Source organism: Brassica rapa, chromosome A07, assembly GCF_000309985.2.
Source record: "Brassica rapa cultivar Chiifu-401-42 chromosome A07, CAAS_Brap_v3.01, whole genome shotgun sequence".
Lineage (NCBI taxonomy): Eukaryota > Viridiplantae > Streptophyta > Magnoliopsida > Brassicales > Brassicaceae > Brassica > Brassica rapa.
Window position 1 is genome coordinate 21,271,677 of NC_024801.2, and position 22,594 is coordinate 21,294,270.

A 22,594-nucleotide genomic window follows, 5' to 3' on the forward strand; every position below is an offset into this window, starting at 1 on the left:
GGATCTATACACTAAACAATGTCAGATTCTTCCCATGTCTTTTCAGATGCTCCCACCTGTTTTTTTCCCCCTATTTTCATTTTATTATATTTTTTCTTCTACAACGAATACTTCTATAATTACAACTTTATTTCCATCACTTCTCCCAAAACTTGACTTATCTTCTCTTTCTCTCCTCTCTAGTAAATCTGATTATAGTTAGTTAGGGTTCTTCATCTTTGATTTCTAGGGTTCTTTCTATTGTCTCTAACTGAGGCTTTTGCTTGTGTTGTTTAGATCATGTTTTAAGGTTTATTGAGTCTACATAGTTCCCAAGATCAGATCTATATCTTAGATGGTTATTGATTTGACAAGCATCTTTGTTTCTCGATAAATCTTGGCCTTCCAAAATGAATTTCCCGAGAACAAAAAAGTAGGGCTCCTTATAGTTCAAACGAGAGTTTAGCAGGGTAAAGAAAAGCTGCTAAGCTATGAATCCCATAAGCCCTAATCCTTATATATAAAAAGGATTTGGTTATATGGCTTACATATCTCAGGAGCTTTAACTTGCCCTTTAATTGCTTTTACTCTTCTTTGGATTGAAGGGAGCTCTACATCTTCTTTCACTTTATCTAAATTTATTTTTCTACTGTAATGAAGTCAGTGCTGATTTTGATTTTTTTTTTTTTTGCAGTGTCATTTCTGAAGGAGTATTTCTATGGTGATGGTTTATGTATGCTGTGGTGTGGAATTTATTTTCTTGCTTGTATGTAATTAGGGTTTATGTAAATGTGTCCGTAATTTGCGAAGATCCAAATTTATTTTTTCAACAAATGCAATTACTTTCTATTTGTGATCTTAAATTCCTTGTTCAATATTACTACTCAATTGTTGCGAAAACAATTTCTTCCCGTTTCAGATCAGATATTTTGTATCATAGGTGCTCCTTAATACCATTTTTGTATGACTGTTAACTGTGTAAGAAGACTTCAAAAAAATAAATATTACTGACAGACACATTCATTTATTGAAAATTTTAGATTAACCAAAAAATTTATGCTCCTCCTTTAGTACGGTTCAGTGTTGGAATGTGAGAAACAGGCATGTTCGAACTGTTTTTGAGTTAATTGAACAGTATTTTTCTTTGGTCATTTCACATTGCTATTTAATTGTAAGGTAAGGTTTCTCGGAGATATGGACCGAGCCTTTTTTATCGACATATTCACCAACGCAAGTTTAAATTCATGCCCATACAAAAGGCCCACATTAAGGCTCAAATATCAGCCCCCTGATTTGCTCCGTAATTATCTCACCATCGATATACTTTCCTTCATGCATGCTTAGTTGCTTGCAACGACATGGTCACGGCCATCGGCCCATAGCCACACCTATATTCTATTATGCTGACACTTATATACTGCACTAACTTGTACTGGAGTGCACACTGTTCAATGGATATACAAACGGGTGTGATTAGACCATCTCCAATCCACCCTTATTTCTATCTCTATATTTTCCCCTAAAATAGAAAAACTCTATTATAGAGGTGAAAATGCTCCAATGTATGCCTCTATAATAGAGTTTCTCTATTTATAGGAGAAAATATAGAGATATGTTATTTTCACCTCTAAATATAGAGGCAAAAAGTAACTTTCCTCTATATTTTCCTCTAAAATAGAGGAACTCTATTATAGAGGCATACATTGGAGCATTTTCACCTCTATAATAGAGATCTCTATTTTAGAAGAAATTATAGAGGTGTACATTGGAGATGCTCTTAGAGTCTGGTTATTGGTCGTTAGTGGTTATTAAATGATTATATTAAATTATGTTAAAATACATCTATGTTGTGGTTAAACAAATAACATATTTTCACGAAGAACTAATTAACCCTATTTTAAATCAGTATTTAAACCTTTTTATACATTAGTTCTGCTAAATGTTTAAAATCCCCACTTTGCCGGATACATATGCTATCTAGTTTCAAATGCATGATTTGACTATGAATCTATGATACAAGTTACAAAACTATGAAATAATTATAATAATGCAAAATAAGGAAGACTCATCAAATAAGGAATGAAATATATATAATTGAATGACTTGTTTTTAATATGAATCAAACAATAATGCATGAATTGACCATGGCTGGTGCTATGATATCAATAACAATAAGATTCTATCATTTTCATGTGTAGAAATTATGTTAATAATGCAAGATAAGAAAGTTGATCAAATAGAGAATAGTCGGCGATTTACTTCTCCACGAAAATAAATATCAAAAGTTTGACCATGATTTTATGCAGTTAATTTGTAGATACTATTTTTTTTTGTATAAATCATTCCAATATAGTCGAATTTAGTTTAGAAGAAATATTTACTAAATATCTCCATCCAGTCACTCTCCAATCAAAGACATGCTCGACGACCACTCGTTAAAAATGTCAATAATCAAATTTTATTCAAAAACAATAATTAGCTGGTGTTTAGTTGTCTTTTTCCAGTATTAGTTATGTCTGTAACTTCTCTCTAAAATTGAAAATGATATAATATTTAAAATTGTACCAAACGAACAATAATCAAAATTCATCTTACATATGTAAATGTGAATGCGTGTGGGTCTATATAAATACATTACAATTGTGTGACTGTCGTTTAAAGCATAAAGCAAACACACAATCCAAACACATACAAAAATAAATAAATGGGTTTCTCTCCATCTTCTTCCTGGTTTCTTCACCCTGAGCTTCATCATGTTGTTTCCAAGATGTCTCTCTTTGATACCTTTTTGTTCTATGTAAGTACGTCTCTACGATTATTTATATAATCTACAATCATTCTTTATCTTGTAGGAAAACTATCAAATCAATAACCATAATTATTTGATAAATATTTTATTATAATCATTTTTTTTAAATATAGATTGTGCACTTAGTGGACAAGCTAGGATTATGGCATAGGTTTCCAGTGTTGTTGGGAGTAGCTTACTTGGGGATACGAAGACATTTACATCAACGTTACAATCTGGTACACGTCGGTGGTATCAACGGCCAGGGTTACAACACCGATGAGTTCTCTTATCGTACGGCTGATGGCAAGTGTAACCATCCCTCCGATGACTCTGTCGGTAGCCAAGGCACCTTTATTGGCCGGAATATGCCTCTATGTACTTCTCAGTACGGTGTAAGTCATTTTCTTTCGTCTATTTGTATTCACAATCACAATTACATAACATGCAAATTAGTTTCAGACAAGTTAAGTATTTGTAGTTTTGATCCAATTGTAATTATGCTGTATCGATTATAGCGTAATTAAACAGTAGAACCAAATCTTGCGACGCGCTTCTTTGCTTATCGATCTCTACTCACTAGTGGTTGAAATGATGATGTATCAATGTATCATCTTCTTTTGCTTTAAGTTTGTATATCTCTTTGGAATAAACTTTTTGTTTGTTAGAAAAGTGTTTTTGTTTTTGCATGATTAGTAATATTATTTTTTTTTTCCTCAAAAAAAATATTATATTTCTTTTGCATGATCACCAATATGTGTATATAACTTATTGACCATTACAGATTTTGGATCCACATCCAAGTGTTGTGGCTACAAAGTTGTTGGCGAGGAAGAGATTCATAGACAATGGGGACCAATTCAACGTGATAGCTTGTTCTTGGATTCAGTTCATGATCCATGATTGGGTTGATCATTTAGAAGACACCCACCAGGTTTTTATTCTTTTGAATCTAACCACTTAAATATTCAACATTTTTGCAATTTTATCCTTCAACTTTAGATTTCTTTTCATTTGAAAATTTTAAGGTTATATACTAATCACCAATTTAAAACCTCAAACAGATCGAGCTTGAAGCTCCAGAAGAAGTAGCAAGTGGATGTCCATTGAAGTCATTCAAGTTTTTGAGAACGAAGAAAGTTCTCTCTGGTGATCACCACAAAACTGGTGCTGTCAACACTAGAACTCCTTGGTGGTACGTTTTTGCATTCAAATATGCTCTTAATTGTTGTTTAATTATTTATTATTGGAGTTTGATTTTATACATAATAATTTTTGAAATAGGGACGGGAGTGTAGTTTATGGAAATGATGAGGCTGGAATGAGAAGAGTAAGGGTTTTCAAGGACGGGAAACTAAAACTCTCCGGTGATGGTTTACTGGAGAGGGACGAAAGAGGTGTTCCGATCTCCGGTGACATAAGAAACAGCTGGTCAGGTTTCTCTCTGTTGCAAGCCCTCTTTGTCAAAGAACACAACTCTGTTTGTGAAATGCTCAAAGTAAGTTAGGGTTTGTCTTTCTTGTATTGCAAGCCAACTCTTTTTATACAGAATCACACTAACTTTTAACTCTCTTTTTCAGGAACGTTATCAAGATTTTGACGATGAGAAACTCTACAGGACAGCTAGATTGGTGACAGCAGCGGTTATCGCTAAGGTTCACACAATAGATTGGACAATAGAGCTCTTGAAGACAGACACACTTACTGCTGGAATGAGGATCAACTGGTATGGATTCTTAGGGAAGAAAGTGAAGGACACGATTGGTGCAAGATTTGGTCCAATACTTAGCGGATTAGTTGGTATGAAGAAACCAAGAGATCATGGAGTTCCTTATTCGTTAACCGAAGAGTTCGTTAGTGTCTATAGGATGCATTGTCTTCTACCGGACACACTTATCCTTCGAGATATGAGAACTGAGAATGTAGACAAAGCAGACCCTGCAATAGAACGAGAGTAAGACACTTAGAATGTTTTGGTGCACTGTTTTGGCCGGTCCAAGTGCAGTTTTGTTAACCTAGAAAGATATTTCTAACAGGGTGACAATGACGGAACTGATAGGGAAAGAAGGAGGAAAAAAAGGTTCGAGAATAGGGTTTGAGCAGTTACTTGTTTCAATGGGACACCAATCTTGTGGTGCGTTGACATTGTGGAATTACCCCAATTGGATGAGGAACCTTGTGGCTCAAGATATCGATGGAGAAGATAGACCTAACCTTATAGATATGGCTGCCTTGGAGAGTAAGTCAACTCAAATCAATGCTTCTTCTTCTATATCACTAGTTCTCTGACCTATTTATTTTCCTCTCAGTTTATAGAGATCGAGAGAGAGGAGTTCCTCGATACAACGAGTTCAGAAAGAATCTGCTGATGAGTCCAATCAGCAAATGGGAAGATCTGACAGATGATGAAGAAGCTATCAAGGTTTTAAAGGAAGTGTATGCAGGCGATATAGACAAGCTTGACTTGAACGTGGGACTACATGCAGAGAAGAAGATCAAAGGATTCGCCATTAGCGAAACTGCTTTCTTCATCTTCCTCCTCGTTGCCTCCAGGTTATATAATCAATTTTAAAAACAGAGGAGTTTCTTGCGTAACAAGTAACAAAACTGACTTGACTTGACTTGGTTTGATTGATTAGGAGGTTAGAAGCAGATCGTTTTTTCACGACAAATTTCAACGAGAAGACGTATACTAAAGAAGGGTTAGAGTGGGTTAATACAACAGAGTCTTTAAAGGATGTAATAGACCGACACTTCCCTAGTTTAACGAACAAGTGGATGCGATGTACGAGCGCTTTCTCAGTTTGGAGCTCAGATCCTGACCCAACCAATTGGCTTCCTTTGTACCTTCGGTCCGCGCCATAAGCTGTTAAAATGTCTCGTGGTGCATGTGTGTATGTGTCACGTGGTTAGTTCCTTGGTCTATCCTTTTTGGTGGGTGACTTGGATTAAGATCGTACGTATGAATAAATCATATGAGAGTAGAAGAGGTTTAGTCATTACTCATTACCTACTCATGAGTCTGTTCGCTTAACAAAAACATCTACCCCTATTTCTCGTTGTAAAACTCAACTACAATTTCCAACAGTATTTTTAAACTTTTTTTCTCATTCCATTAATGTATTTTTTTTTCAAATATTACCAAAAAATACATCCATAAATATGTAGATGGATGCCATTAATTTAGTAGTTTGAATAATAGTTCATTATGTGTTTTAGTGAGCTCTGTTGTTGGAATGTCAGAGAGTACAATTTTTCATCATTTATACTGATGAAGACATGTTTATAAGAGATGTTCAATTTAATGCAAAAAAAAAAAAAAAATTAGGCAAAAATCTTTATAAGACGATTCAGTGTAGTAGATGTAATGTGATGAATGTAGAATTGTTAGGTGTTGTGTGGATGTGGAACTGTCCAATACAGGGTTTTGATAGAATTATCCATTGTCAAACTATTAGTGTATATTCTTAAAATTATTAATGGAACAATAATCTAAGAAAGATAACTAAATTTGATAACTAAATTTATTAAATATTATTATAATGCTACAACATTCAAACTCAAATTCTGAGAGTGAGAAACCGCAGATTTGCTTCTACAACTCTGTATAAGAACAAATATAGATAAAAAAACTAAGTATTGTGTAGAGATGCAACTTTCTCAACTATCTCATCTTGTTCCTCTGCTATGGCGTCCTGCAATATAACACAACAACGCTTTACATTTATCGCACAAGAAGAGTGTTTACAAATTTTTCAGTCACTAACCTACAAAATCTTTTCATCTACAGAAATGAAGTTTTCCTTTTATATACCTCAATGTTGGTTTTAGATTGGACACCTATACATTTAGAACCACTGATGCTAGCGCTTTTCATCAGGTTACGTGCACTGTATCCTCCTCCATTATCTGTACCTTCAGGTTGTTGTGAAGCTTTGGGACTGTCTAGGGTTGATGCTACAACAGCTGATATTCTTCTCTCAATATCGTTGCTGCTTTCTTCATCTGTCTCATTTTTTGGTGCAGGAACTCTTTCTCTGAAAATGCAATGCAAGCACGTCAATAATGTTGGCTGGTTTTGTTATGTAGTGAAAAGACTAGTTGATGCGGAGACAATAGTTTGTAAATTTTTTGGTCTATTTGTACCTTGGTAAAGAAGCATGTTGTCTCTGAAGAGCGTTACTTCTTCCAGATTGACCTTGATTTTCTTCAAGATGAGCAAACTGCCTCCTAAATCTATCTACCCCACTGTACCGTCAAATGAATATTCTCAGCATGATGTTCTCTTTCATATTAGTTTCAAAATGATATATACTTTTAGTCAGTTAATTTAAGGATCAATTGGCTAACCTAGGGTACATGAAGCTGAGGTCATTGCCACCACGAAGGTATTCCTCCTGCATCTGAGGATGATACTCCAGTATCTATGTTTTTTTTTTTCAGATAACTAATCCATTAGCATCATTAGGAGAGAATAAAAATCAAAGAAGAGATGTAAAAGGCTGAAAACCTCTCTGTAGATTAACTCTCTGACATCATCTTTTGTTAACTTCTTTCTCTCAAACTCAAATTCAAGCTTTGAGATCGGCTGTGTTGATGGTTCCCTCTCTGAACTTGAAACACCTTTAAAATACGGATCAGCCAGTGCCTACAAATACAAGCAGAAAGACAAGATCATACACAGTGAGCATATAATTTCAGTTTTTTTTTTCCTTTGAAATTCCAATCTTCCAGTTTCTGCATCAATGTGGACGTTCTCAAACATAGTTTCATCGATCTCATGTATGAAATACTATTTGCTTACAGCTTACTTCTTCGGCTGATGGACGATCTTTTGGATCAAAGGCAATCAGACGTTGCAACAGGCGGAGAGCAGAAGGATCAGCTTTAGGGAATTTTTTAGAGAATGGGACTGGCTGTTTCTTTCTCATGTTGCCAATATATCTCCTCGCCTTATCATTTCTGATCTGTCAATATGAAAGAGAACATTATTCATTATAAGGAAAATCAAGATTACTTTATTAGATGAAATATATGTTTGATCAAATAGTTTTTCAACCAATGAAAATCAAGATTACTTTCATAGTATAACTACTGACCTTGGATATTGCTTCTGGAGGTGGAGTGCCAAGAAAATCGGTCATGATATCCAATTGGTGAACAACATTTTTCCCGGGAAACAACGGCTTCCCTAGAAGCATTTCAGCGAATATGCAACCGACGCTCCAAATATCAATCGCAGGGGTATACTGAATTTAACAAAAGTAGAGTTAGCATGAGATCTCTAGTTAACTCTTATCCTCCACGTATGTAGATAGTGAACACGAGGAGACCATTGCACAAAAAAAGACTCAAGGCATACATTATATTATAAGAGTTAGAAAATAAAAAGTAAAGCAAGTTCTGGTTAAAACAAAATGTTTGAGGGATGAAGAGAAGCTGATTGTTGTACATTCCTGCCTACGTGAGTAGCATGAAATGGATAGAATAGTTATAAAGCTTACTTTGGAGAAGAAAGATCCACAGAGTTCAGGGGCACGATACCACCGAGTTGCAACATAATCCTATAAAAAAACAGATAGGTAAGCGTGAGTGCATAAGCACTAAAAGGGAATGATACCTTATCCAACATAAGTCTTACAAAAACAAACATTGTGATAGATGACTCACAGTCCAAAAGATAGCAGAGGGGGCGTCATCAAAAGATACACGAGCCAGCCCAAAGTCACAGATCTTCAACTTGCAATCAGCATTAGCTAGAATGTTCTTTGGTTTCAAATCCCTATGAAACACATTCGCTGCGAAACAGAGTCGTAGTTGTTCAAATCATCTTATTAAGGCAACCACAAGTGGTGAGGAAAGTGTAAAATTCCAGAAACTAACCAGCATGAACGTACTTCAAACCACGGAGAAGCTGATACAAGAAAAACCGATGATGCTCAGGAGTCAGATCATCGTTAGCCTTAATCACCTGATGAAGGTCAGACTCCATCAACTCGAAAACTACGTAAACATCACGAAACTCTCTTCTTGAAGGAGGGAGCATGATGTGTTTAATCTGCACAACGTCAGGGTGAAGAAGCAAGCGTAGCAACTTGATCTCTCTCAAGATCCTAGTAGCGTCAGAGATGTGGTCAAAGACATCGTTGATCTTCTTGATAGCAACTCTTTCTCCAGTGTGGGTGTCAATAGCAGAACCAACAACTCCGTAGCTTCCTTTGCCAACTACTTGTTGGATCTGATACCTGTTTGCTTCTCCATACTCAGTGAAGAAGTCCGCATTAGGTGTAGCCTGAAGATACAATGTCAAATTAAATTCAAACTATAACCAAAGCACGAACTAGGCCTGGGCGTTCGGAATCCTGCTCAAGTTCGGGTGAGATTTTTAGGATTTTTGGTTCCTCCAGGTTCTAACCAATGAATCAAATCACCCAAAATATATTTAAAAAACTACTGAAAACTAACGAAAAAATCTAAATTATTCAAAAATCCTATAAAAACTAAAAAACTACTTACATTAGTATTCAGAATAACAACAAAAGTATATAACTACAAAACCCTGGACATTTTTCTATACTATTTCGGTTCGGTTCAGATTATAACTAATATCCAAAATACCTAACCCTCAGGCCTCAGGTCCCATTCAGGTATTCTTTTAAACGGTTTGGATCGGATTCAGTTTTGGTCTGATTCGGTTTGGATAACTGTTCATTTACCTTTTTTTGAGCATCCATGGGTGAATGATCTCGTTTTGGAACCTTGATTAGTTTTAGCTTAGATGGGTCGAGATCTTCAATACCATTAGGGTTCTTTGAATCACCGTCGTTATCTACTAAGTTATCGGGATTGTGAATCTGATCGTGAGTGTTGGAGGAAGAAGAAGGACGACGTTGGAAGAAAAGCCAACGAAGAAGACCGTCAACGAGATTGCTACCACCACCACCCATTGGTCAAGAGGCTAATAATAAGCAGAGACTCTCCGAGTTTACTCTCAGCCAAGCGTTTCTTCGTCAATGGTTCCACATTATTCGCCGATTCTTTCGAGGAGTTGTAAGCATCTTCTTCGTCTTCTCTCCTACTATTTAATTTTCCATTTTTGTTAATTTATTAATTTATTTATTTATCTACTTGTACTACCAGTTGATCTGCAGAGACAAATTGACTGACAGTCAGAGAGACGCGCGCACGAGGTGGAAGAACGGACAACAAGATAAGTTGTTGACCAGATCGGTTTGATTTTGGTTTGCATGCGTGGTTTATTAAACCAGTATTCTGATTGTGGCACTGTTTTGATTACCTCCAGTCGTTAAAAAATATTTATTTTATATATTTAAAGGAAAAATAATATTTTTAATTTTATAGATATACATTCAAATTCGTTTTTTAATTAAAAAATGAAAAAGTTAATATATATATATATACTATTATTTACAAAGTAAATTTTAGAATCGAACTTTCACATTAAAAGCTAGATTGGTTAATATCGTTTATAGTGAAGGTGAAGGATTAGTTTATCTTGTCGTGTTGTGTTGCTTGCACAGTGATGTTCATGCGTAATTTTCTCTATTTTGTTTTACAAAACTGAAACTGTGTAATTTACAAAAAAATAAAATAAACTGTGAAACTGTAAAAAAAGATAGAGAACGTAAAAAAAAGAACTATTTGTTTAATGATATATCATTGTAATTTCGTCGACAAAAAAAATCTTTTAGACATGAAAACTGCAGTCTTCATGCACCACACAAACAAGATAACGTTACTGTTTTATTATTCAGATATATCTTATATAAAAAAAGTCACAACAATATGTGTTCCTGCTTTTGACCAATCCTCTGAAAAAATGGCGACTCTCTTCACTGCGACGACGGCTCCTACCAACCACCGCTTCCTAACTCCTCCTCAACATCCGAGACAGAACCTTCCATCTCAGCCGCTAAGCGTCTCATTCACGGAGAATCCAGCACATGCGTCAGTCGCATTGCAGGAACAGCAGCAGATGACGGATTGGGTGGCTTCTCCGGTGACGCGACGGTTCAGTGTCGGTGCTGGATTTGCCTGGGCGGGGTTTCTAGCTTTCGGAGCTGTCTCTGAGCAGATGAAATCACGACTCGATGTGTTTCAAGAAGACAATAACACAAGGTTCGAATTATACATCATAGTCTTCTCTTTATCGTATTAATAAGAACTGGAGACAGAACATTAAGTGAATGCTTGCTGTTCAAGCAAAGATACATAGAAGGGAATCAGGGTTTATTTGTTCTTCAATGCCTTTTAGGTTTTGGAATCATACACTTGAAATGTCTTTTTGTAATTTCTTGATTCTGCAGAGTTTTAGAGAAGCAAGAAGAGATCGTCTTACCAAATGGCATAAGGTACATTTCCCCATAACATATGTTGATCATCATGTTTCATCAACTGAAAAGCAACATGAAATCATCTACAGAATTTGAACTGTGTCAGGTACTATGATCTACAAGTTGGAAGTGGAGCTACTCCAAGCTCAGGATACTTGGTTGTGTTTGATGTAAAGGGACAAGTACATGGAACAGAACAAGTGTTTGTCGACACTTTTGGAGGCAAGAAGTCACTTGCGACGGTAATGGATTCAAGACCATATAGCAAGGGGATATGTCAAGGGGTGGAGTATGTTCTGAGGTCAATGAAGGCTGGAGGTAAACGTAGAGTGATCATTCCACCTTCCTTAGGGTTTGGAGATAAAAATGTCGAATTCGGACAGGGTTTGCAGATCCCTCCATCTGCAACACTTGATTATACCATCGAGGTTGATACAGTCTATTGTTTTCAAACCATTGTATGAGAGATTATGAAGTTCACTATGTGTATTGAAGTTTCACAACATTTTTTTTCTGTTTGCACAGATCATCTCTATAATAATCAAAGAACATGTATTTTTCATGTATATTTTTTTTTTATATTTGAAGAGTAAAACGGAACATATATATAACTATGTATGTTTTTGAGGAAGCACAAACTTAGTTATACTTGCTGTTCTTATTCTTAAGGCCACTTGGCATTTTCAGCAGGTAAGTCTCAGCTCTTCTCCTCTGTTTTAATCATGTTCCTTACATATTGTATATGTAATTGGATGGTTTATACATATAATATGTTGTGGATAGTTTGAAAGCCCGATGATCCATGTGTATAAAACATGTTAAACTTGGGTATATGACGAATGTTTCATCCGCTGTTTCTAAAATTGACTCGGTATATATTTTACATAGATATATATATATATTATGCAGTATAAGATGGGTGTACAATATGAAGGGTATTTAGAGTGTATCTAAATGGAGTTGGGTCTGGAACTAGCAATTCGTTGTCATTCTTTTTGTCGAGTGCGTCAAATGAAAGTAGTTGCGATGAAAGCTAAGTTAGCCGAGTAAGAGTTCATTAGTTCAATTGGAAAGGACTTTGGCCTGCTGGCCCTTGTGTAGAGGTTTCTAATTCCAGTGATTGTTGAGACGAAACTAATATCACATAATGGGCCTTAGAGAATTACAGATTTAAACTATCAACCTCTTGGTATTAGAAAAAATTATATATACATAATACATGAAAGCCAAGTTACGAGTACCTGAACCAATCCAAACATGTGTATAGACAGGGTAATTAAGTATCTCGGTTTGATATCTCCTTCACCGGCCCTGTTAATTAATTATGATTCCTTTAGTCTTGTTCTTTTTTTTGTGAGCAGGCAGAAGTAAATCCTAAATGGCTAATCTAGTCTTGTACTTATTTAGACTATTTAAGCGTATTTAGAAAAAAAATGTTAAGTATTAACTTTTGATCTATTTATATATATAGTGGAAGGATGGCCGTCCCAATGCAACTGAGAACGGATGGAGTTTTGAGAAGTTTTTTTTAGCGAAGTTTTAAGAAGTTTATACCACTCCAAGTCGAAGATATCAAAGACGCAGCAAAATGTTTCCTTGCAACGACACCATGAAATTTGAAGCCGAGATCTTGTCCTTCTCTAAATCTGACTCTCTCTCTCTGGACTGAGGGTTTAAGATGATTCCACAGTCACTCTTTTGTTGTTTTTCCTTTTATACCTGAGATCTCTGCTATGTAATTCCACAATGGTCAAGTGATACTTTCACTCTGGTTCACTGTTTTGTTATGTTCAATAATAAAGAGTTCGAGTTTACTTGTGTCGAACTTTTGATCAATCAAACTGCAAATGTCATATAATAAACTTTACAACAGAGTTTGAAAGGCAGACCAAGTTGCTTTCAGGCTGTAACTGAAATGTTTTTATGAATGGAAATCATATGAAATTAGGTATTAATGTGAATTCCATGAAGCTTTTACCAGTTAAATAAAAAAAAGTTTTTAATTCCATACATTCATGTGGGATAAGTGAAAAAATTATGAATCACACTAAATATCTAAGCTGTTACTGGTTGAACAAAATTTGGAATAAGAAATGTATGGAATGGGTAATTCTTTTTGATTCCGTAAAAATACAACAGTTACAATGAAAGATCATTTATAAAGCAATCCTAATTTTTTTTTTAATGAATGGAAAAATAACAATTTCTTTGTGAAAGCATCCAACAACTTAAACTTTAAGGAATACTAGATATTGACCCGCGCTTTAAAAGCGCGGGATTTGTTTGATGTTAAATTTATATATCAAACAATGTATACTTCGGTTGTATATAGTAAAAACATATTATGATGCGTAATACTATTTCATAGTTACATATTTGAGATTTTACTTTATGTTTTGAGTAAGTGACATCAATTCTCATTAGTTTAATAGTATATATATATATATATATATATAAATTATTTTATTTTTAACTAAAACACCAAGATAGATAATCATCTATATGCACTTTCAAAATTTTAAATATGCAAAAAATATATAGTACATATATCATATTTATGTTTTTAAGTATAACTTAGGAATAAAAGTGAGATTATAGATTTTTTTTATAACGTTATAGGACAACATATTTTTATCTTAACCTTAAAATTGCTCATATTTTGTTTATAATATGTATATAGCATTAATTTAAAATGTTTAGACTTTTTTTTAAAAAAATTATACTATATGAATTAATTTATTAAGAATGGACTAAACAATAGGCCAGAAAAATATTTGTCAATATTTTTATCAATATAAACCAAGATGAGGTGTTATTAAGGATCCAACCGCTTTAGAACAGCCCAAAAACGAAATTGGCCCAAACCGATATCACTGTTTTGATCTTCATCGATCGGAAGACTAATTGCTTTCTTCCTTTGTCATTTTCAGACAAATGCATCGGTTAATAGAAAATAAAAAATAAAAAATAACCTTCATATGGAGATTAAAGAAACCAATCGGCTCTTCCACGATTCAACTCAAGAGGCATCTCCAAGGTAAATCCGTTCCTGTAATTCCTTCATTGTTGATACTCAGTTGAACTCAAAGCCCCAAGTTTTTTTTTTTGATTTATTTTGCATGTCCTCTAGGATGGCTTAAATGGAATGAAATAGGATGAAATAGATTCCGATCTGAAAAATTAACAGTCAGACATTAGTGAGCTCTATCGATTTGATATTGAAATGAGCAAATCTCCAAAGGTTTGCCTTTGTCCTAGAGTAAATTGTTTCAGATACCAATTTTAAAGTTTTTTTTCTCTTGCAAGGATTAATGAAGTTAATATTACTTGTCTTATTTTTAAAATATATAATTGTTTTTAAATATTAGTGTCTTACTTTTAAAATATATAATTTTTTTATTAAAACAAAATGTATAATTGTTTAAAAAGGTATATATTTATAATTTAAATATTGTCATATTTATCCGTATCAAATTTATTAGCCCGTTTTTATTTTTAGTTAACAAAATTCGCGGTTTCCTGTTTTGATTGGTTTCTTATTGATATGTTGAAGATACGATGAATTTAAATGATTGGTTGTATTCCATATTGTTATGTAAATATCTATTTCAGAAGATATTACTTATTTTTTAAATAAGTTTCTTTAATATCCAAGTATATTCCATATTGTTATGTATAGATGCTCTTCAACGTGGTTTTATTTGCGGATTTTATATATATATATATATATATAATTGCAATTAATAAAAGATTTGAAAATACATTTGGCGAGAAAAAGAGTATATTTGTATACAAATCTATGACTTCTGATAAAATTATTTATATAACTGTTTGAAATTATTTACAAACCTAACGTGTTTAGCCATAACAGGATTCTTATGTTGTGTTTTATTTTACAGTTTGGATGTACTGCAAATAATTCAAAAATCAAGATCTATAAAAGAGGAATAACATAGATGCCATGCTACATGATACTTTAAAAAATAAGTTAAGTAAGGACTATTCAATCACCTAATATTAGAACTGAATTAGTAATAACTTTCCATTCACCATCTCGACAGTGTCTCGAGGTGTTGCAACAATGATTATTTGCAACTGGCATGGATTTTCACACCCTAAAACATGTAAAAAAAAGGCTGAAGTATATATATTATAAATATATAATAGACGATAGTTCCATAATCATAGGGCTTACATTTTCGTCTATTAGAACCATCTGAAGAGAAGAACCAAATTGGGGATTGCATGACTTCCACGTATGAAGCACTTTCACATGAACTCTCTATGCAGATTGGAAAGGCTTAACATCACTTAGATTGCTGGTTTTGATTATGGAACCCATAAGTGTAGATCACGGTAGACAGTTTGGAGGTTTAGAATGGTTATATTTGTTGTGTTTGAAAGGCTATTTATATACTTCATTATTTGGCTTCTAGAAGTGTGAATGCTCTCAAAAAACTTAACTCATAGACAGCAAGCTATCCTTGATCATATATTCAGAATACACGCAGAAATATGTATTAGAAAGCATGTAAATTTGGCTAACAACTTATAAAAGGTTAGATGTCAGGAATAAAACACTAAAAATAACCAAAATACCTACTTGTTTCCAGCCAAATATCCAAATACCCAATTTTCATGTTAGTGTTAGGTATTTAGTTTTACATTATTTAAATTTATGTATTGTATATTATTTTTAGTTTTGGATTTTAAATATTAAATATTATATTTGGATTTTTAATTTTTATATAATTCAAATGAGAACTTAACCCGTAATGATCTAAACCGAATTTTAACTAAAATTTATAAATATTCAAATCGGGTATAAATCTCTATTAAAATACCAATATCCGAATACTCTGATTCGAACCCAAACGTTTACCTTCAGCTTTAAACATACTTAATTAATTATTCATAGCATGATTAATTAGACCGTGTTAATTCTTTTAACCTATGCTATTTAATTAAGCATATACTTAAGATCAAACAGTCATATAAGAAAAGAAAATCATCATATATGACAAAATACAAAAACGTTTTCGGTGTTTTAGTGGAAACAACGCACTCTCCTGGTCCCATACCACTGGTTCAATCTATTCCCAGCCCGTTTTTAATTTGTTGTTTTTTGTTTTTTCCGTTAATGGTATAAACGTAATTTCTTTATCTTCTTCCCCAGTCAAATTAGGTTACGCAGAAAAGAGTTTTACAGCCGCCATTGTTTTTTGGTGTAGAATCCATAGTACCGGATTTTAACCTATAGAAACCAAAAAAGTAAAAAAAAAATTGATGATTTTGATTTAGTGGCCGATTATGAGAAAGATAGCGGTTGTAAGTCACCATGAATCTCATATCGAGATTTCAAGAGTAGAACTGGGTTTTTTTCAAAAAAAAAAAAAAGTAGAACTGGGTTTCTGCTACTGGGTTAAATCCTGAAAGTTTGAGTATTCATCAAAAATCAAAAATAATAATGTACTCATTTCTGCAGGAAGAAAGATAAAAAAAACGTAGATATAGTGGAAAGGGACAACGGCAATATCTCGTTTGTTGGAATAAAAAAATTTCAAAAAATACATAATTTAATTAAAAACATAGCTTAAAAATATTCTAGTGGCAGATATCTGTAAATATTGTTGAAACAGAAGGGCACCTCAAAAAAGAATCTTCTGTTTTAATAGTATTGAAGTGGAATGAGTGGAATAATTTTATTTTTAGTTTAATCAATAAATACATTTTATTTCTAGTCCAATTCTATACATTCCATTTAATAATATTCCTTAATTTAACTGGTCGTTACATCCATGATAAAAATTGTAAGGAATGAAATGAATAGATAGAAAGAAAGAAAAAAATATCCATCTCATTCATTTTATCCCGTAAATTACAGTTATTTCATTTTATTATTCCATTTATTCTGATTCATTTATTCCACCAGTCTGTATTCACACATTCATAAAAATGATTACCAGTTTCAGCCTTAATAGTCATTTCCTTTCTTTATATTTAATTTTCTTATATATACTAAAAATAATTAAATGTTCTGTTTTGGTTTTGATAGATATGTAATATATCATTTTGTTTGGTTTTGTAAATTAATAAACTAATAAATAAAAATAAAATTGAAATTTTGTCAAATATTTGCATCAAAAATGTAAAACAACACGTGATATCATATGAAGGAAATAGTAATACTAAATTTCGGTCATATATGAATATGCGCCCCAAAACCGCCAGTAAAAGTGGATCCAACCTTGAGAACGTGCCAACAGCCTCCTGAATACGTAAATGTCACTATCAGATAAGATTTGATATTGATATAATTTGGCGATAAAATACTACGAATGTGTGTAACTCGTGACAAATATATTAATGGGCCAGTACAATAATTCATGTCTATAAATACACAACTCAGAAACCGTTACAGATACACTTGAAAAAGAAAAAAAAATGTTTACCGAAGAAAAAAAAAATACAAACTATGGAACAATATTTGTCTACTGCTTCTTCTGTCTTGTTTTCATCGTGGAAGTAGTAAGATTTGCAAAACCTTACTACAACCTTCAAAACCTGATGGAGACAGAAGCAGTACTCGAAGAAGGATTGTTGGACGCGGGGATACTTCCTTGTAACATTAGGAGCTCTGTCTCTGTTCCTGCTAGGAATCACAAAAAGCTCTCGGCAACAATAAGGGAAGAGACGAGAACTCGTCCTCCAGTTACGTACTGTGTGAAGTTCGAGTCATTTGACACAATGTCTAAACTGGTCAAAGACAACGGTGACAAGTACGAGTCACATCCTTTCTCAGCCGGTGGATACAATTGGTACGTTGGGTGTAGTTTATAAGTTGACAAGTCCATATAGATCATATATTAACACATTGCTTTAAATCTCGTCAAAATCTAATTGGTACATGTTTTAGCTAATATATAATGTGAACCGTTTTTTTTAATATGTTTTAAGGACGTTCTTAGTCTACCCAAATGCGGACAAGCCAGTGGGCTCGGGTGGATACGTTTCGCTATACGTTAAAATCGATAACTCAAGCTTCATCGAGAATCAGAACGAAGTGTATGCATGGATCAGATTCCTCACCTATAAAAGCACTACGGACACGTACCATGAGTTCTATGGTAATAACTAATATATATATATATATATATATATATATATATATATAATATTAGAGAGACAGTTAGGTATATTGTTTTAATCTTTTGTGGTTTCTTCAGACTAAGTGACTATAGTTTTGTCCGGTTTGTAGTGACTGACGCGCAGAGGTTTCACTTGTTTAAACAAGAGTATGGAATGCTAAACTTTCTTGAGATTGGGTATTACCAAACTCCGGTCCATGGATTCATTTTCAACGGCGGGCAGAGTGTGTTTGGCGTTGACATCGTGGTTTCTAATCCCCCTCTATGGGAGGATGTCTCTTATGAAGAAAACATTCCTGGCCCTGCTATCGGCTGGAGAATCTACAACTTCAGTAGCGGCGAGCATGACTCTTACACTTCTAACCCGTTTTCTTCTGGAGGAAGAAACTGGTGACGCTCTCCACTATATATATATATATATATATATATATATATATATATATATATTTACATATAGATATACAGTATGTATTAATTTTATATGATGTGTGTAGGGTAATGAAAGTTTATCCAAATGGAGTTGGGACTGGAAAGGGTAATTCGTTGTCAATTTATTTGTTGAGTGCGTCAAACAAAAAGGGTTACGTGAAAGCCAAGTTTAGAGTTATTAACAAGACCCCATCCAAAAATGTGGAGAAACAAGGTTAATAAGGCTTATGCCGGAAAACAAAAACCTAATTAGCTTCTTTTTTTTAGTCAAAAAACCTAATTAAGCTTATCTGAAAGATGTTACACTAACTTTTGATTTGTTCCTATAGTGGAGGGATGGCCCAATGCCGAACAAAATGGATGGGGTGTCGACAAACTTATATCTATTGCAGATGTCCAAGACCCGTCCAAAGGTTTCCTCGTCAACGATGCCATCAAAGTTGAAGTCGAGATCATGGCTTTCACTTGAGCCGACTCCATCTATAACTAAGCGCTTAAGATAATCTCAAAATCATCACTTGTACGTTTGTTGCTTTTCCTTTAATAACCGGATGGATGTAGTTCCACGGGTGGCCAAGTGAATATGAATCACTATCACTATGGTTCACTATTTATGTTTCTGTGCAATAATAAAGAGTCCGAGCTTTTTTCTTTGTAAAACTTGATCAGTATCAAAAGATCACATTAAACACTTAAACTTGATAGGGTTCGATATATAAATGATCAAAGAAAAGCTCACAAGGAGAGGGAGAAAGCAACATCAACATATGTAGCTCGAAGAGATGATATGAGACGGAACTAGGGTTTTATGTATCTTACATAACAATTTTTCTCTCTCTCTGTATCAACTATTAAGACCATAACTAATCCGGGTTTTTAGGGTGGGGTTATTAGCTTCAGCTATGAATTATTTCTTAGTTTTTAACTAAGAAAAGAAAAGAATCAACTCTTACGATAAAATATATAAGAACCGGTTCTTAGCTGAAAAATATAAAAAAAATGTCAAATCATGTGTTAAAAATTTCAAATTAAGAATCCGGTTTAAACATGCTCTAAGAATATTATACAAGAGTTGATTATAGAAATAGTATTCTTCTTCGTCGTAGCAACAATAAATAGTATTCTTCAAATTGTAGTTTTGCAATTGTCGTATTATTATTTAATCATCATCCCTTAAATTACACGTTTACGTTGCTTTTGTTTTTTTACGTTTACGTCGCTTATCAGAATCCCTTATATATTAAAAAAAAAGCATTGTAATAAATGCATTCACATTATAATAGACACGTGTCAGCCTCACAATGATTTGATAATAAATATGCTAATGCATTCACACTATAATCATAAATGTGTTCACACTATGTACTTTATATTTTTTTTAATATAAAACTCACATACATAGTTACAATAAAACTCTGGATTTTTCGGTTCGAATAAAAATAGATAACGAATCAAAAGTCAAACTCTATATATATTATTTTTATATTTACGGATAAAGTTGAACAAAATATTCATAAATTTTAATTCGATTCGTTATCCGTTTTGATTTGAACCAAAAAATCTGGATATTTGAAACTCTACAAAACAAATCAAATACTAGAATACAATATCAAAAAAAGAAGCAAATCACAAATACCAATATTTTTAGGAACATATATCTAATTCAATATGTTATATGCATATATATACATATATATAATTCTTTATATATATATGTTATATATATTATACTTTATATCAGTTTTAAAATATTTTTATGAATTAAATTTATTATATTAGGTACTAGAATTTAAAAGGTTATATAATGTTTTATTTTGTAATGAAATGTTATTATAAAAATTATTTTTAAAATTTTATTTTATTTACGAATCAAATAGGATATTCTTTAAAATTCTAAAACATTTCGGATATCTGAGTCACCGAATATCTAGGTGGCTAAAGATCGAATCGACAAGAATGCTTTCAAATACTCAGATATTTGATATGTGTCCACCCTGATTTACAGATATAATTTTATTTTCTTTATATAAAAAATGACTAATGTCAAGGTCTTTTTTATTTTAAATTAATTTTAATTTTATCTTTATGTATTATTTTGTACAAAAATGTCATTTAATATTAATTAACAATATCTTTATATATTTTTTAACTATTTTATATACTTTTTACATAAACATACATGTGCACCTTGATGTGAGCACCTTCTAACTAAGTATTAACCACAACTGAAGTATCTAATTTTTTTGAAAGTTGAAATATTTTTTCTTAATGCTTCTTTCACTACCGACCAAATTGTAGTGAAATGATTTGTCTTAATAATATTCTTTTATATTTCTTAAACTATTATCTGTTTAAAAACTATAATATGAAACTATTGGTTCAACATAACGACTATCTAAAATTCATAATATGAAAATAAATAAATAGTATTAATTTTTGGTTTTTACCGAAAAAACTAAAAAATCAAACATTTTAACCGAATAAACTGAAATGAATATTAATTTAAAATAATAGTTATATTTTAGAAGATTAAAAACAAAAAAAAACGTAAAACCTAACCAATATCCAGATAAAACAGATTTAGTGTTTTTTATTAAAAATAACGAAACTAATAATCACATTCCGCGCAAGGCGCGGGTTATTACCTAGTAGTTTAATATTTTACAAAATTTGGTGAGATCCTTGCAATAAAAATGCTCTAAAATCGCTTGTAATTTGGAAACAAACAAGACAACGTGAGTATGCATGTTTACTTACGCTAGGATCCTTAAGAGCATCAGTATCGGGCGTCCTTATGGACGTCCTTATTAATTTAGGCCCAAAAAGAAAATGAAAAATGGAGTTAATTGTTAAGGATTGTGTCCGAAAGTCCCAGAATAAGAAGTTTGTGGGCTCGTCCTGGGCTCGTCCTTCGTCATACGTGGCGAAAAAGGATTGGACAAGTGCGTTGTAGGGCAACACACTTGGTTTCGTCTCATCGCGACTCTCTCTCTTTCTCTCCTTCTCTCTCGAAACTCTCTCGACGGCGATAGAAGTAGACGGCGATCCTCCCCTGATTTGAAGAGCCGACCGATTATTTCGCTATCTCGAGACCGATCTATTGTCCGACTGAAAGCATCTCCGCCGATTAGAATCAAAAAGGTATGTCTTTCTCTACCCTAAACAAGAATGCGTTAGAGGGTTATGTCGTTGTCTGGTTGTTGTTGGTGTTTGCTGTTATTGCATGGTTATGGTGTGTACATTGAAGGAGATTATAGCCACTGGTTTAGGGTTCTTTCTTAGATTGGCAGATGAATTTTGATGAAAGAGTTATAAAATTGTTGATGAAAGAGTAGTTAACGGAATAACCTGCTTTCACATAGCTTTGTTTGTAGCTTTGTAGATTCATTTCTTAGATTGGCCGACGAACCTCTGTAGATTCATTTCCAAATTGTTGATGAAAGAGTAGTTGTTAGAGTAATTGTTTCTTAGCAAATGCTTTTTGCATTGACAATTGTTGGTTGTGGTTACTTGTCGTGTCATTTATCTGTAAGTAGTAATGGTAAAATGAAGGAAACCAAATACTCTTTTTTGTAGATTCAACCATTTCTGTAGATTTATTTCTAAGAAAAGCTCACATAGCTTTGTTTGTAGCTTTGTAGATTCATTTCTTAGATTGGCCGAACCTCTGTAGATTCATTTCGAAATTGTTGATGAAAGAGTAGTTGTTAGAGTAATTGTTTCTGAGCAAATGCTTTTTGCATTGATAATTGTTGGTTGTGGTTACTTGTCGTGTCGTTTATCTGTAAGTATTAATGGTAAAATGAAGGAAACCAAATACACTTTTGCATTGTCATGATTGATTGTGAATAGTTGTTACTTAAATGCCTAGTTAAAACGATGTGTTCGTAGTTATA

The 22,594-nt window shown here is 33.1% G+C and overlaps 4 protein-coding genes and 1 non-coding gene across 7 annotated transcripts; 4 read left to right on the plus strand and 1 right to left on the minus strand.

Annotated features, from left to right (window-relative positions):
- The first annotated feature begins 410 nt into the window (after window positions 1–410).
- On the plus strand, window positions 411–595 carry MIR159A (microRNA MIR159a). The gene has a single exon (NR_120802.1). It is a non-coding gene; the product is annotated as a microRNA MIR159a (primary transcript).
- A 1,981-nt stretch (window positions 596–2,576) lies between these two features.
- LOC103830737 (alpha-dioxygenase 2) lies at window positions 2,577–5,870 on the plus strand. The gene is made up of 9 exons (XM_009106551.3): window positions 2,577–2,776; window positions 2,902–3,162; window positions 3,552–3,701; window positions 3,832–3,962; window positions 4,052–4,265; window positions 4,348–4,721; window positions 4,804–5,006; window positions 5,077–5,320; window positions 5,407–5,870. The coding sequence occupies exons 1-9, from the start codon at window positions 2,684–2,686 to the stop codon at window positions 5,630–5,632; spliced, it is 1,896 nt and encodes a 631-aa protein (XP_009104799.1). The 5' UTR covers window positions 2,577–2,683; the 3' UTR covers window positions 5,633–5,870.
- Window positions 3,435–19,453, plus strand: LOC103831446 (probable inactive serine/threonine-protein kinase fnkC). 2 transcript variants are annotated; one of them, XM_033275250.1, is made up of 7 exons: window positions 3,435–3,447; window positions 12,654–12,657; window positions 15,192–17,939; window positions 18,079–18,248; window positions 18,380–18,659; window positions 18,764–18,912; window positions 19,028–19,453. In XM_033275250.1, exons 3-7 carry the CDS (start codon window positions 17,566–17,568, stop codon window positions 19,165–19,167), a joined length of 1,113 nt encoding a protein of 370 aa, XP_033131141.1. In that variant the 5' UTR covers window positions 3,435–3,447; window positions 12,654–12,657; window positions 15,192–17,565; the 3' UTR covers window positions 19,168–19,453. The 2 variants fall into 2 exon arrangements, with proteins under 2 accessions (XP_033131141.1, XP_033131142.1); XM_033275251.1 differs by lacking the exons at window positions 3,435–3,447; window positions 12,654–12,657 and adding an exon at window positions 12,664–14,158 and having other exon boundaries at window positions 14,252–17,939.
- On the minus strand, window positions 6,238–9,844 carry LOC103830739 (mitogen-activated protein kinase 15). 2 transcript variants are annotated; one of them, XM_009106552.3, is made up of 11 exons: window positions 9,484–9,841; window positions 8,651–9,059; window positions 8,438–8,565; window positions 8,272–8,331; window positions 7,867–8,016; window positions 7,579–7,734; window positions 7,278–7,415; window positions 7,118–7,191; window positions 6,914–7,015; window positions 6,582–6,804; window positions 6,238–6,462 (listed from the first exon to the last, which is right to left on the minus strand). In XM_009106552.3, the coding sequence occupies exons 1-11, from the start codon at window positions 9,712–9,714 to the stop codon at window positions 6,400–6,402; spliced, it is 1,734 nt and encodes a 577-aa protein (XP_009104800.1). In that variant the 5' UTR covers window positions 9,715–9,841; the 3' UTR covers window positions 6,238–6,399. The 2 variants fall into 2 exon arrangements, with proteins under 2 accessions (XP_009104800.1, XP_033131139.1); XM_033275248.1 differs by having other exon boundaries at window positions 6,266–6,462; window positions 6,535–6,804; window positions 9,484–9,844.
- LOC103830740 (peptidyl-prolyl cis-trans isomerase FKBP17-3, chloroplastic) lies at window positions 10,553–11,735 on the plus strand. Its single transcript, XM_009106554.3, has 3 exons — window positions 10,553–10,906; window positions 11,095–11,139; window positions 11,228–11,735. Exons 1-3 carry the CDS (start codon window positions 10,608–10,610, stop codon window positions 11,583–11,585), a joined length of 702 nt encoding a protein of 233 aa, XP_009104802.1. The 5' UTR covers window positions 10,553–10,607; the 3' UTR covers window positions 11,586–11,735.
- Window positions 19,454–22,594: the final 3,141 nt, after the last annotated feature.

Coding starts and splice junctions, on each gene's coding strand:
- LOC103830737 (XM_009106551.3), top strand. CDS start 2,684: ATGGGTTTCTCTCCATCTTCTTCCTGGTTTCTTCACCCTGAGCTTCAT. Junction 2,777..2,901: donor TTGATACCTTTTTGTTCTAT/GTAAGTACGTCT, acceptor TTTTAAATATAG/ATTGTGCACTTAGTGGACAA. Junction 3,963..4,051: donor AACACTAGAACTCCTTGGTG/GTACGTTTTTGC, acceptor TTTTTGAAATAG/GGACGGGAGTGTAGTTTATG.
- LOC103831446 (XM_033275250.1), top strand. CDS start 17,566: ATGTTTACCGAAGAAAAAAAAAATACAAACTATGGAACAATATTTGTC. Junction 17,940..18,078: donor TCAGCCGGTGGATACAATTG/GTACGTTGGGTG, acceptor ATATGTTTTAAG/GACGTTCTTAGTCTACCCAA. Junction 18,913..19,027: donor CAAAAATGTGGAGAAACAAG/GTTAATAAGGCT, acceptor TTGTTCCTATAG/TGGAGGGATGGCCCAATGCC.
- LOC103830739 (XM_009106552.3), bottom strand. CDS start 9,714: ATGGGTGGTGGTGGTAGCAATCTCGTTGACGGTCTTCTTCGTTGGCTT. Junction 8,017..8,271: donor GTGGATCTTTCTTCTCCAAA/GTAAGCTTTATA, acceptor TGTTAAATTCAG/TATACCCCTGCGATTGATAT. Junction 6,463..6,581: donor AATCTAAAACCAACATTGAG/GTATATAAAAGG, acceptor GTTATATTGCAG/GACGCCATAGCAGAGGAACA.
- LOC103830740 (XM_009106554.3), top strand. CDS start 10,608: ATGGCGACTCTCTTCACTGCGACGACGGCTCCTACCAACCACCGCTTC. Junction 10,907..11,094: donor CAAGAAGACAATAACACAAG/GTTCGAATTATA, acceptor TTGATTCTGCAG/AGTTTTAGAGAAGCAAGAAG. Junction 11,140..11,227: donor GTCTTACCAAATGGCATAAG/GTACATTTCCCC, acceptor GAACTGTGTCAG/GTACTATGATCTACAAGTTG.